The sequence below is a fragment of the Paecilomyces variotii genome, assembly GCF_004022145.1.
Source record: "Paecilomyces variotii strain CBS 101075 chromosome Unknown C8Q69scaffold_18, whole genome shotgun sequence".
Taxonomy (NCBI): domain Eukaryota; kingdom Fungi; phylum Ascomycota; class Eurotiomycetes; order Eurotiales; family Thermoascaceae; genus Paecilomyces; species Paecilomyces variotii.
In genome coordinates, this window is record NW_021167157.1 from 54,938 (window position 1) to 68,556 (window position 13,619).

General features: G+C 47.1%; 6 protein-coding genes and 2 non-coding genes across 8 annotated transcripts; 3 read left to right on the plus strand and 5 right to left on the minus strand.

The window, feature by feature from the left end:
* Positions 1 to 71: 71 nt before the first annotated feature.
* On the minus strand, positions 72 to 1,083 carry C8Q69DRAFT_481825 (putative aspergillopepsin-2 precursor). Its single transcript, XM_028631623.1, has one exon. It carries the CDS (start codon positions 1,038 to 1,040, stop codon positions 189 to 191), a length of 852 nt encoding a protein of 283 aa, XP_028481253.1. The 5' UTR covers positions 1,041 to 1,083; the 3' UTR covers positions 72 to 188.
* Positions 1,084 to 1,396: 313 nt separating this feature from the next.
* Positions 1,397 to 2,697, minus strand: C8Q69DRAFT_481826 (hypothetical protein). The gene is made up of 2 exons (XM_028631624.1): positions 2,420 to 2,697; positions 1,397 to 1,940 (listed from the first exon to the last, which is right to left on the minus strand). Exons 1-2 carry the CDS (start codon positions 2,423 to 2,425, stop codon positions 1,611 to 1,613), a joined length of 336 nt encoding a protein of 111 aa, XP_028481254.1. The 5' UTR covers positions 2,426 to 2,697; the 3' UTR covers positions 1,397 to 1,610.
* Positions 2,596 to 2,669, minus strand: C8Q69DRAFT_t142. The gene has a single exon. It is a non-coding gene; the product is annotated as a tRNA-Ile (tRNA).
* A 1,052-nt stretch (positions 2,698 to 3,749) lies between the features above and the next one.
* Positions 3,750 to 3,893, minus strand: C8Q69DRAFT_t141. Its single transcript has one exon. It is a non-coding gene; the product is annotated as a tRNA-Ile (tRNA).
* Positions 3,894 to 6,012: 2,119 nt separating this feature from the next.
* C8Q69DRAFT_122821 (hypothetical protein) lies at positions 6,013 to 6,803 on the plus strand. The gene is made up of 3 exons (XM_028625227.1): positions 6,013 to 6,429; positions 6,492 to 6,596; positions 6,671 to 6,803. The coding sequence occupies exons 1-3, from the start codon at positions 6,114 to 6,116 to the stop codon at positions 6,784 to 6,786; spliced, it is 537 nt and encodes a 178-aa protein (XP_028481255.1). The 5' UTR covers positions 6,013 to 6,113; the 3' UTR covers positions 6,787 to 6,803.
* A 1,698-nt stretch (positions 6,804 to 8,501) lies between these two features.
* On the plus strand, positions 8,502 to 9,515 carry C8Q69DRAFT_510762 (hypothetical protein; the record flags this gene model as incomplete). Its single annotated transcript, XM_028633215.1, has 3 exons — positions 8,502 to 8,625; positions 8,691 to 9,326; positions 9,379 to 9,515. 3 exons carry the CDS (start codon positions 8,502 to 8,504, stop codon positions 9,513 to 9,515), a joined length of 897 nt encoding a protein of 298 aa, XP_028481256.1.
* A 1,546-nt stretch (positions 9,516 to 11,061) lies between these two features.
* On the plus strand, positions 11,062 to 11,670 carry C8Q69DRAFT_122926 (hypothetical protein). The gene has a single exon (XM_028625229.1). It carries the CDS (start codon positions 11,170 to 11,172, stop codon positions 11,647 to 11,649), a length of 480 nt encoding a protein of 159 aa, XP_028481257.1. The 5' UTR covers positions 11,062 to 11,169; the 3' UTR covers positions 11,650 to 11,670.
* C8Q69DRAFT_122925 (mediator complex subunit 27-domain-containing protein) lies at positions 11,671 to 12,973 on the minus strand. The gene is made up of 3 exons (XM_028625228.1): positions 12,683 to 12,973; positions 11,933 to 12,589; positions 11,671 to 11,860 (listed from the first exon to the last, which is right to left on the minus strand). Exons 1-3 carry the CDS (start codon positions 12,863 to 12,865, stop codon positions 11,693 to 11,695), a joined length of 1,008 nt encoding a protein of 335 aa, XP_028481258.1. The 5' UTR covers positions 12,866 to 12,973; the 3' UTR covers positions 11,671 to 11,692.
* Between the last annotated feature and the right edge of the window lie 646 nt (positions 12,974 to 13,619).

Below are 13,619 nucleotides of genomic sequence, written 5' to 3' on the forward strand. Positions count from 1 at the left end.
AGTGTCCATTGTTTTAGAAAGATGGCGTAGTGATATTTCTATGTCTGTGATACTGCTTGTACTACCACCTTGTGGAAGATATGACTTTGTAATTGTATAATGGGCTCGGATATTGATCATAAGCAACTAACAACAAATTCTATTTCCCAGCTTCCTTCCGCGTGTTATATGTGTGTGAAACATGATGCTTAACCCTTATATGTTACCACGAGCTCGTCGTCCAATACAATAGCCTTGCTTATTGTCTTCCCATCTTGCACCATATTTACCAATTGAGACTCTGAAACACCAACTTTCTTCCCGTTAACAGTAGCATGAGCACCTGTAAATGCCACACTGCCATAATCAGCGAATGGTGCCAGAGATTCCGAACCACCGATAATAAGCGAGAAGTCTTCGACGATCCACTCAGCAGTCGCTCCGCAGAGAGCTGGAGATTCGGTCTTCCAGGTATGACGGACATCGGTCCCCTCAGTCAAGTTTTCAAGAATTGTATATCCCGTGCTGTTGCTTGTTGCGGTCACAGTGACTTTGATCTCATCGCCGGCTTCAACATCAAAGTTATCGAAGGTGGTTAACGCCTGAGCAGGAAACCATTCGTACCAGGCGTTAAATGATGTGATGCCGTCCTCGATGCACCAAGAGGCACCAGCTTGTATGAGACCGCCATTGGGGCAGTCGGCGCCGTCACCATCGATACCAACCCAAGCGCACCCGCAATAGGCAGTTGAAGAATTTCCTCCCAAGGGCACTTCAGGATAAGGCACAGTAAATGTTCCAGTCACACTGGTGATGTCTGATGATTGAATGAGTGCACCAGCCCAGTTCGAGAACGTCAAGGTATTTTTATTCTCTGTATTTGGCCCTTCGACGATCGGGGGCTCGATTTGTATCCCGGCATTACTGTGGATACGGCTATAAGCAGATGGTATATTGAGTGAGCGAGGGCCACGCATTTCATGAAGGGATGGATGGCCCATTGGCGAACCAATGCAGATACTTGCAAGCAAGCATGTCATCAGTACTGGAATAGAAGCCATTTTGAGCACAATTGAAAGCCCGCGAGATCTGGGAAAATTGAGAAATGCGAGGTGTCTACGTTTCTACTGATAGAAGGTGCTCGTCGTATTTATTTTTCTACTTGTCCATAGCATGTATGTATATACGTTGTCGCATCCGGCGAGACCAAATTGAAGAGTTCTGGGTTTTTAGGCCGAGAGGTACGATGCACATCAACTTATATCCGCGACAAGGAAATATCATGTTCTAGGCCCGATTTAAGTCTACACCATTGCAGCTTTTTGTGATATATTATCTGCAAGCGGAAATGTTGACGGTTTTTAGGTTCGGGTTAGCTAGCTATATACTCGCACATGCCACGGGCCATGTGCAACTGTGCAGAACCATGGCATTTTTACCCACGTTTAAAAGAATCTCATAATCAATAGCGTGCTTTCACATTAGCTTATCCGATCTCGTACGTGACTGTGTATTTGTCTGCAAGATCCATCGAACATTTGCGGTACTGGTTCTCCCCAGATCCAGAATCCTGGAACCGGCTAGCTTGAAGCTTAGTAGGACCTTGTCCTGAACAATAGCATGTTAAACTCTCAGAATAGGTGTTTATTTGCACGCATACGTAGCAGATGGTCAAAATCAGGAATTTTCATGAGCTTCCTTCCCTTACTCCCATCTGAGCTGCTCTCGCTGAACCCGACGCTTATATCTACCTCGTTTGGGGTCGGTCTATAGCTTTGAAAACCCACCTTTCCGATATAGTCTCCGTATTTATACGTATCAGACAGTGCACTATTGCTAGCACCAGAAGTCTGGGTATACGGAGTTCCGAAGGTGACTGCGGTGTATGGTAGAGCGGCGCAAAGTTGTGTCACCTGGACTCGTCCTGAGTGTGTACCTACTCCATCATGCCATTCGCACTCCTTCTAGACGTTAGAGACTGATTAAAATTAACTGTGTCCGATATCCAGTGGAAAAAAAGGACTATTAAGAGAAAAAAGTACAAAAATAAAAACATACAACAGCAGGGATTCGCTGGTGGTCACCCACCCAACTACTAACCTGCCGGCGTGTGGCTTAAGTACGGCTGAGCGGACGGGAAGCCCTGTTTTCCACACCCTATGGTCGTATGTGCTTGTTAATCAGTTGAAAGGGTAAATATAGTCAGGATAAAAATAGGAAGGTTCCAAGGTTTGGTGGTTTGTCTTAAGACGGAGATGTATATAGTTAGCGCTTCCATTACGGCTCATCACTCGTGTAAGATTTTAGCAGTGTTCAAGGTATGAGAGCCGAGTCCAGCCTTATTTCCCCTACAAACGCTACCGAGCTGAATTGGCGGTGACATGTAGATCGGGATTTAAGCTGAATGCAAGATTACTCAGTTCGCAGGAACTCATCTTACCTGCATTGAAGCTAGACAAAACAATAATACGAGATTTTCCCGAGTACCCCGTTCCGGCTCCGTCGGATTGCATTCAGGGCACTTCTGTCTGTGGGAGGAGGAAAAAATAACCGGAATTCCTTATACTGTCTAGATAGAGAGAGGACGGAATGTGCAAAAACAAAAAAAGAAGGCCATGGTCCCGACGAGGGTCGAACTCGCGACCTTGGCGTTATTAGCACCACGCTCTAACCGACTGAGCTACGGGACCTGATTGGATGGTGGGGTCGACCTTACTATAAATTATGAAGGCGACCAGTTCTGACCGTTATGAATCTAGAACTGCTCCAGTTACGGACAGATTAAGAATATACTGCGCTGTTTCTGCAGCGAAGATGGTGTTAAAGTGACGGTCAAAGTGTTGTCTGGCCTTCTATACATGTTATATAAGTGTATTATACTGCATAGAGTAAGAATTGAGTCGAAAACTCGAATGTGAGACATAGGGAGACGGGTATTCGTGGATAAATATATTTAGCTGACTGCGCTCAGATCTGCCTTGACGCAAGTAATACGCTGCACTGCAGGAGCACACCATTCACACCATCCGTATATAAGAACAATCCAGACCTGCCAATTGCACCCGAATCTAGTCTACCAGGCCATCTTCCCACGCGAACCGGTCATCAGGTTCTGATCTAGACTACAGCATTGCAAGCCTGTTACTGTACACTTCTCAAAACGAACCAGTCAGTCTCGACAGATTTCTTGTTGTTGACTAGAGACAGTTAAAACATCGCAGCTAACCATGTACCATAAGCTGGACGTTACATCACACCAGACACCCTTGACTGGTTCAGTGATATCAGCCCGAACCGAGAAACAGAGCCCTACGGGAGATTGAATCATCACCAAAGTTTAATTATCAACGTGTGGCTGTTTCTATCTATGGATATGTTCACATGACCTGTACTTATATTATGCCAGGCACTGAACTAGAGTAGATGATCGGTAGATTACAGCGGATGTGCTTGTCTTCCCATCACTGATTCATCGAAGGATTCGCAGAAAATCCCTAACTTCACCGAGTTAGCTATCCTGTACCCCATATATCGTGTTACTGATAGACTGCTGATCCCCCTGAAACATATTATATCATCGATCGCGCGAGAACAACGCCAACATGGACCCTAAGAGCCACAGTGGCAGAGAAACAGTTCGATATACAGAATCCATAAACACCGATCAAAAAGAAAGCTAGAAAAAAAAATATTCCGGCTTTATATGGATACGAACCAAAATACCCCAGAACCACGTGACGAAGAGGCAAAAAAAGAAATTGCTGGATAATTGCCCCCACGCGGGATCGAACCGCGGGCCTCAGTATATCGAGGTATAATACAACTAGGATCTATTAGTAACAATGAAATAGGAGGTGTTTTTGAGAGGTAAATCTTAACATACGTACTGCGCTCTACCACTGAGCTATAAGGGCTGTTGTTGTGCTTGCGTAGCGATTTTAGGCATTTTCAATTGCAAGTTCGTGTAGGGTATCTAGTTATGATTATTGAGCGCGGAATGATAAAATAAAGAGAGATTGTTTTTAGTACTATTATAAGCCCATACCCGAGGGGAACTGAAAGACTAAAGTGAGGATGATTACTGCAGACTCCAGAGAGAACGAGCCTGAGTTAACTTACCACTTCCCTCCCCTAATGATTGTTAGTTCGGTGGAGCGAATTATACCTGTCTGACTAATATTCTGCCTGTTCTATTCTCCCAACTACCATTTAGATACCAGAGATTCGGTTCTGTTCCTCCTAGAATAGAAGGCGGTGGTGTAAGCTTCTTGCCACAGGGCCCACGATACTACTAACAATCTTTAGGGGAGGGAAGTGGTAGAGTACCATACTCCAGAGAAAGAGCCGAGCCAGAGTGCTTTTACCGTACGGCGTATAGGGGAAATCTGATCGAACCGTGGAAAATTTCCATCTATCTACACGCTTTTCGTGGGGACCGCACAATTCTACGGTACTGTAAGTCGATTGTGTCATCGGTCGCCCGTCGTCTCGGACGATAAGAAAAGAAAAGACCGCATAATGGGTTTCTATCAGAGAAAAAGAACCATTGTGGTAAGATTAGGAAGGGGGCCTATACATACCGCAGCTACAAACGATGCGCCACCCTCACCAATTGAATATGAGGTGAGATGGAGAGAAAAGGAAAAAAACATCAGAATAGCAACTCCGTATATCTACTCCGTAGAGTAGGTAGTAGTAAAGTCAATTACATTGGTCTCTAACTTATCTACTCTGTAAAGCATGATACCCTCGCAACGAAGAAGCAATAATCACTACTACTAGTAGCGCCGCGGCGCAAGGTCCTTCAGGAACGGGTAAATCCTGGATCCGAAGTGCCAAGTGTGGGGTAAAAACAGCTGGGAAACTCAGATTGTGCGCCGTTTGACGTAGCTTGAATGAAGATCTTTACCTATGCCCTCGGTACTCCTTTCTTGGCCAGCACAGGAATATGTGATGGACAAAAGAGACTCAAATCTATTGCGTGTACACTCTGTGCCTTCATTTCACTTTGATGTTTCAACCTGGAATGGCTCAGCTAGAAGGAGCGGTGTATGTAAGTGATCTACTCTCAAGAAATGAAATTGGGAGTGTAGTAAGAAATGTACCTTGTCTTAGTCTAAATAAACGGTGGATGCCTGGGGCTTTGTGATTCAATGTTACGGTACCCTTTCTACTCTGTACAATCTTATCCTAACTGCTCAAATAGATAGATTATTTAGTCTTTGCTAGCTATCTAGTCTAGTTATTATTTGGATAGATCGACACCCACGTTTTCTCCTCGCAGATGCTCGCCACTACTACTCCGTACCGTGTGTCTCACATTTATCGCTTTGATTTTCCTACTAGTAACGCGATACCCGGAACGGCTGGGATCACCAGATCCCTTTCTTCCAACCTCTCACGGAACCTCTAAGAGTCTACAGTAGTACAGCTGGTCTTCCTGCACCCGCCCGCCACTAGTCTCATCTATATATGCCGCGGTCTCACTGAGAAGGAATCCAAAGGCTGGTCAAGTGGGTAGGAGTAGTATCTGCATGGAGCGTAAGCCAGATCTGATGAGAACAAAAAGAAGAGGTCATGCAAGCCATCTTTGCTTGACTTGCCACCTACCATATTCCTAGAATCTCACTGGTGGTCCTGGTGGCAGCTGGCAGTGCAGCCTTACGAGGAGTTTTTTTTTTTTTTTTGGATCTCACAGAGAGACCACAGCCTCGGTGGAGAAACCGAAGATGCGCGAAGTCTGTCTTCAACTCCGCAAGGACCGACCGGAAGAACTTGAAGAACGGGAAAAAGTTAGCGTTTGGATAACTAGCAGCCAAGGAACGTCATAGGAAAGAATAGTGTCTATCCGACAGGGCCCACGCTCATCGTTGGGGAGTTCTTGGCTGGTAGCGTAGCTCTGTAATGTAGCAGGTTCCGCGCCGCCGGACATAAACACGGCGGCGGAAGATCTATTACTAGTACAAAGAAGATATTATTTAAATCCTCGACACGACCCAGTACATTCCACACGCATCACACGCCACGACACTTGCGAATCTCTCACTCCTACCTTCCTCTCTTCTCTTCAACCAGATCCTTTGCACAGTAAAGGTCAAGAACAGTTCATCCATCCACACCATACCGCATACACAATGAAGTTCTCGATCATTTCCTCTCTGGCTCTCCTGGCCTCCGCTGTCATGGCCATGCCTGCCAACCCGGCCATCCAGCGTCGCCAGGCGAACACCACGATCCCCTTCTATCTGAAGACCAGCGGCGCTGCCAACGACCAGCACAACAACCTCTATGTCACTGCTTACCACACTGGTGCTGGATTCAACGACGCCGTTCTCGAGAGCTCCAACCAGAACGCTGCCAAGGCTATCTTGAACGGCACCAACGTTCAGTTTGAACTTGGCACTCCCTTCCCTTGGGGATTCGACATGGGTAGCGCTACCAACTACGGTGGTAAGTAACCGAACTTCCTTAGAAGGAACATCGAATAGTGTAACTAATGAAAACCAATGCAGCCTGGGAATTCGTTCAGATCAACGCTGGCTACGGTACTTCTGGCTTCTCTATCAACTCCAGTGGTCTTGAGTGGAACGCTGAGGACGGCTTCGGTGGCTGGCTTGGTAAGTAATGACATCTTGGTCCAATTTTTTTACATTTTCGACCAGGACAACTCTTCTGACAGGTACATCTCTAGTCTGCGACTGGTGGCACAACGCCCCTCAGCTCTTCTACCTCGTCGAGTACTACCAGCCCGAACTCCCCTCAAGCTGCGACAAGGTCCAGCTGAAGCCCGAATACATCTCCGCTTAAACAAGGATGAAAACTACTTCCGACGAAAACCACCTATGACCTCTTGACATGATGGACTTGATACCCGCTGCAATCGAGATTATCTACTCTTAATCGACTTGATTTTTGTGTGAAACTGCTGCTTATGATGAGCCATTGACTGCCCAAACTGGGAATGACTTGAGAAAAATTAATGAAAAAGACCAGGAAAAAAAATTCGACAAGCATTGGGAACGGGATGGTAACGCGATGTTATGGCCCAATCGTGTTGATAGATAGTGTTCATGACTCATACTACTCCTAATTACTAGTTAATAATAAGAACACCATACTTATTTTCTCGATGGAATGCCGGCCACACGCGTCTGGAATGTAGCTTGTACCGGAGAGGTAAAACTGCATTGCAGCGTATTTTTCATCCGCGCGACGCGTATAACTTGCAATTGTCAGATTCTGCGCATAAGTCAAATCGGAAAGGTTCATCTGCTCAGTCACATATCGACGGTGAGACGATTTTACAACATGTCTATACCCGAAGAAAACTCCAGTAAGCACCTGTCTCTACCCCGTTGTTCGTTTCTCCTGACCGACCCACATCGAACTTGAGCGATGTCAATTCCAACTTTCCAAGTGTTTCTTTGCGATGGCCAGTCCGATGGTTCGCTCGAGCCGAAACCTGGTCTAACCGTGGGACGGCTCTGGAGGAATGACGGAAGGTCGCCCAAACAAAGATCTGTCTGTTGCACAGCCATTGCAATCGCCACAACTGGAGTAGCGGTAGAATAGCTGCAGGTAGAACAGCAGCTTTCCTTGCAGAGTATCATAATCCTAGCTAGTTCTTGCTGACAGACCACTTGTCGGTATCCGGAAACCGAGACAATAATAATGTTGTCTGACTCTGTCATCCGGGATCGTGCGCATCCAAAAATAGTAGTAAAGCAGATCCGGGGGCGCACTCTGGGCAACCAAAAGAGCAAAGCTCCTGGTTGAGCTTCCAGTCAGAGCCAACATGCTGAACCGACTAAACTGAGTCTGTGATAGTCTCGCTGAATCCAACATGCCGGCGCTTGAAGCTCCCGAACACTCCAGCAAACCATCTGGGCGAATCGCAGTCACTGCAGGGCCAGCGAACCATCCAGGCGACGAGGAACAACAAAGACGAGCTGCTAGCCCAAACACTAGATGGTTATGGTTTCTTGTTGACCTGGACCCGGCCTTTTAGCGTCAAAGCGCGGATCGACGCTTGTTTCCTCTCCTCTTCCACCATCTTCTGCGTCTGCAGAACACCGTCCTCCATGAATTGATTTCTGTCGTCTTGCTGTGCTCTCTGTGACAGTCACTCGCTTGCTCTCGAGAGCAGACAGTCGTTTTTGTGTTGTGTGTTGTCGCTGCAACCGGTCGTCGCACGTCCCTGTAGTGGGAAGTCTTGGTCGGTGTTTTGCTTCCGCTGTGTCTCAGTTTGCCCCGGGCGGTCTCCCACGACGCTTTTCGCCCTCTCGTTCGACGTCGACACGGACATCTTTTCTCTCGTTGTTTAATCAAAAATTTTGGTGATTTGACTGCCAACTGGAAGAAAGATAGATTCGATCAGGTCGGATCTAGAGACGGTTAGAAATCGTGGTTGGTCGAACTGAATTGTGTTGAGGACCCCTCCTGTTTCCAGTACCGCTGTGGAGGCTCCTGACGCTTCTCCTTGCGTCCATTATCTCATTTGGACCTTTTAACTATCAATAACGATGCGTTCGTTTACTTTTATCAGTTTGCTGTGTACGTTGCTCGTACTGGCGACGTTCTCTGCTGCATGGCCGTGGCCGCAGGGTGATACCTTGCGCCATGGCCTCCTCGTAGGAAAGCGGGCAGGTAAGAATCTGATTCAAGGGTGATTTTATCATCGTCATTTTTATTTGCTAACGCCTCGAATATAGCGACATCAACAACTGAGGCAGCGAAGACAGAGGCGGCAAAGACAGAGGCGTCGAAAACAGAGGCGTCGAAGACAGAGACGGCGAAAAAGACGGATGCCGCAGTCACATCAGCACCGACTGCGACCGGAACCAATACCGCCAAAGAGACAGGCACGCATACGGGAAAGGCATCGGGTACATCTAAGACTGGCACCGCCAAAGGCACCAAGACGAGTAGCAGCACATCCAGCATCTCCATCAATCCTGCAGCAGGTCCTGGAGGGATCAGTATGCTCACCCCCAGCGCCAATGCCCAGAGCACCTACTACAAGATTGGCGACTATGTCACCTTCAAGTGGAACTACACCTCTCTCTCGATTACCCCGTCTGCGGTCAACGTTGTGGCTTCATGCAGCTTGAACAGTGAGACCTACACGCTCTCGCACAACATGAGTGTCCATCCCACGGGAGCAGTGACGTGGGACACTGGAAAATATCAGGCCTCTGCCACGGTTCCTCTGCTCACGGCGTCCTACACTCTCATCGTCTATGATGTGGACTCGAACCCCAGTGCTGTTGCTAGCGCTGGACACCTGAGCTCGCAGAACCAATACACCTTCGGCATGTACCTGCCTCAGTCGTATACTCCGCTGAATGGTAAGTTGCCCTGAGACCCTGGAGTAGATATGCTGTACTAATGACTATGCAGCCTACGAGTGTGTCACTTGCAACGGTGCCATGTCGGAACTGGAGCGCCATGCGCTCGGATTCATGTTTACCATGGCGACGATTACATTTGTCTCCTTCACATGGTTCGCCGGCGGTTTTGGGGTCTTTTCTACCTAAGAGTGGGAAAGATGACTGCTTCACGCATCACACAACTTGATCTTCATGCATATACTTGGGTCTCCGTCTAGCGTTGCTGTTCAGCATTAAATTTGCATTCTCAGCTATAATAATCTGTCATGATGTACCGATTTGTTCAACTACGGCGGTGGGTTTGGCGTTTTTTTTTATGTGACACATAATCATATGGAATAGTTTTCTCTTACCGGTATATGCCTCACCTCCTTGCAATTTTTGAGGGCAACAGAATCGGTGGCATTATTTCTGCGATAAATCGTCTTATTGATGGATGCCCCCATTTTCATTTTCCAGATGAATGACAGCGAAAGGATGACTCCACTGATTATGGTAGATAGAATGGAAAAAAAGGTACCATATTCCTCACATTTCTTATGCGCCAGAACTGAAACTTCCCCATCAGTGTAAGTATAAGTCGCCTCGCATTCTTCAGTAAGACGAGAGGCCCAAGGTTAGCGCTTCTTTGCACCATATAACTTCCCACCCTTGCTTCCTACAAAAGAGCTCTAATATATCGATGTAGTTTTAATACTTCGCAGCGAGTTATGTATTTTGTAATAACGCGTCCATCATGCGCGACTAATCGAAAAGTTATGTTTGTTTGTCAAACTCCATCCATACTACCTATCCCCCCCCCCTCTTCCTCCAGACACGATCTAGTGATACTTGATAGTGTGTGTAGGTATTGGTTCATTTTGTTTGCGTCCGCGTCCCTAAGGATCCTTTCTGCGGAAATCGGATCGAGCACCAGCGTACATCTATCTATCTTACACACTGACTGATAGCCCTGCAGATAGAGCAATCAGATCTGATAGTGTTTGAAGAGTTTGAAATGTGGCTATTATATTATATTATATTATAGTATATACGTCATTGTCCACGTGTATCGTGTCGTATCTATCCTACATGTGCATGGGTAGGTGGATAGATGCTAGTTACCTACTTACTCTCCGCAGGTCCTGAATGAGATCTTTCTAGATCCTGAAAAGTTGAAGCTTCGATATGCATAAATATGAAGATAATACAATTCTTCTCTATTATACTGATTCAGACTGTTTGAAGACTATAGCTAGTTTAGTTAACTTATGTCGGCTATCTGTGTTCTAGATGCTTAGCAGCATACTGCGGGTTCAGGATTGGATTTCATGTTTGATCTGATGTTTTCTGCAAAATATGGAATGGATCCTTTATTTTTCCGTGGCTTGGCTTTGTTTTCCTCTTAATGTGTCTGTCTGTTTGGCTTGAGCTGCTGCTGCTGCTGCTGCCTTACCTTGTGTCTTTTCTTTTCAGGGAGAGAAATCGGTGGATGAGGAGTGGGAATTTTGATTGCCGAAGGAGAGTCACGCTCTTTGGCCTTTCCTTCTTTGTGCATAAAGGAGGGTGAGGAAGAAAAGTGAAAATGAGCCAGAAGTTTGTCCATATTGCTGCCAAGGGAGAAAGCTACAAATACCGGACAGAGAGCCAGACTGTTTGTCTTGTAGAGAGATCTATTTTTTTCTTACGTCTTTTTCTTCTTCGCTTTGCTTTCCCCCCTTACCCAGCCTGCGAAAAGCGCAAAAAAAAGGAGTCTTATTAGAAAGTGACGAGGAAAAAGTTCCAAATATAATAGCTACGCAAGAAACAACATTTCGAAAACATGCCAACCAAGCCAGAACGCACGATAGGGTTTATTTGGCCCAAAGATCCTCGTCCCGGAAACCCTCCACGATGGCCACGGCACTGGCGATTTCTCGATGTCCTATTCAACAAAGGCCCTGATATCTTCGTCGGTACGCTTGATGGGCCAAATGCGACGCCGCGTACTGCCCGTTGGTCGCGCTGGCAGGACTTGTACGGTCATCCGGATGATGGTGAAGAGGAGACCCGAGCTCCTTTTCCTGGGGCAGATCGTGGGTTGAAGAGATATGATTTCAGAACGAGAAGATATAAGATCCCCGACGAAGCGACATGGAGTTATGTGCAATACTGCGACGATGGAAAGCGTGGATGGGGACGCGATGATATCGTGCACGAGGTGCCCCAGTACTTTTGGGATGTGAATGGCGCTGCGTATCCGGCTTGGGCTTGGCATGATCTTTATTATGGCCAAGATGCCGACTACCAATACCGAATCTGAGGGGATATGGATTTTTAAAGGTGGGAGCCGGTGCAAAACGCGCTCAAGCGCAGTTTTGATGATAGGCCTCCCAAGTGGTCGATTTCTTTCCGTCCGGAGTATCGACGGTTTTTGGACGGCGGATGGTCGGAAGTTGAGCGGTGTTGTCAATCATTTTGTTACACTTCACGCATGGCGTTTTCTTGATATCGGAATAAGAGCATATCATGTCCTGCATAAAGTCATCAGTAAGATGCTACATTTCATAGTGCAGTAGCCTCTTTTTGACTGAAGATGTACTCACGAGTAGGTAACCGAGGTCCCATTTTCGAGGACGTAGATTCAAGCATATGGACACAGACGTCTCAAGCTTCGTTTTTGGCTTGCCAGGGTATTGTTTGTTGGACACCCGCCATTCTACCTTACCGTCCTCCTCCTGTCCGTGGATCTCTTGAATATCAAACGACATTCCAGCTTTTAATAGGACAACTGTGATCACATCTTCGTTTTTGCTCAGCAAGATCCGCACACCGGACAAGCCTTTCTGTTTGAAGGACTCTACGACGCCTTTCCAGCCTCCGGCCGATAGAGCTTGCGCCCTCGACTGTTCTTCTTCGGTCTTCTTATGCCGTCGCTGACTGGTGTGCTCCTCCTTGTCAAGTTCCTCGAGAACTTTGTCGTAGTCATGCTCCCAGATTCCACTCGGCTGCGGGTAGTCGCCGTCGCACTCCTTCATCTTCTCATCCATCCTGGCCCAGACAGCTCGCATTTCTGGGCTTTGCCACGCAGACACGAAGTCCTCGACCTCTGTGACACCATCGCGAGCAGCCTGAGATAGCTGTTCGTATAGCATCTGCGGAGATTTCGGCACAGGCCTATTGGGACCCGCTCTCCGCGGGTTGACAATTGGAATAAGGGGAGCGAGAAGACGATCTGGTAGTAACGTCCGCAGTTGATGAATCTGTTCAGTATTAGCAAACAGCGAACATAGCAATGAAATTAGAAACACGCGCTTCCATTGTATTGGGCGCTGAGGGGTGCTAATATAACTCACTTTTGCCTCGAGTTCTTGCAATTTCCATAACGATGAGACTAGTTGCCTTTCAGAATTCCAATTTATGCTCTCTTTAGAAGCGACTTCAGATTTGATGCCTTGCTGATTACCCGCATTTTGCGCATTACCGCTCGATTGCGGGGTTGCTTGTGCCTTGGGGCCGACAGAGGGCACACTCGCCATGACACCAGCGCTGTCCTCCCTGAAGGAGGAAAATAGCAATAAGCAGAGAAGGGAAGACTGAAAGAAATTGAGACTATGCTGCAATAAGCGTCTCTGTGACGAGTTTTGCGCGAAAAGAGTTGACAGTCGAGCACAAGGTCAGCAATCCACCAGCACAAAAGGCGTCGTAACACTGGCAGCAAAATAGCTCTGACACAGGTGAAGAAACACTGATTAATGGTCTACAAAGCGCGCTGCTGGCCTCGAGAGGCTATGTACAGTACGAGGAGCCCAGTGTGGCCAATGAGAAAAGGAAATTCAAGAGATGCGAGATGCGCTAGAAGAAAGAGACAACTGCGGTACGTCCAGAGCCTACACCTCCAAGGAAGCCTTTATGCCTCTGATGGCTATATTGCATGCAACATAGATAATTCTGGTAGGGGAGAATGCGCGAAGATGGCGGAGCGATTAACCGCTGTGGTTGGAAGGAGTGCCATGTCGCATGCGCCACCTCAATTACTGTACCAGCCACACGTGGCTGGTAAATGATGAATTTCAGCGCTCCCAACCCTATTCTTACTTGCAACTCTTACAGCATCTGAGTACGTAGATGTCTTTATTACAAGATTTCGATAAAGGGAGCTAGCTAATACTTGTGACATCTTCATCTACTCGCCGCACTCGTTGGATTGATCTTCTGCTCCCTGTGAAGTTTCATGGAATCAGAAATGATTTCTGGAGCGCTGAATGCCACCACTTGGCAGCTTTCTTAATG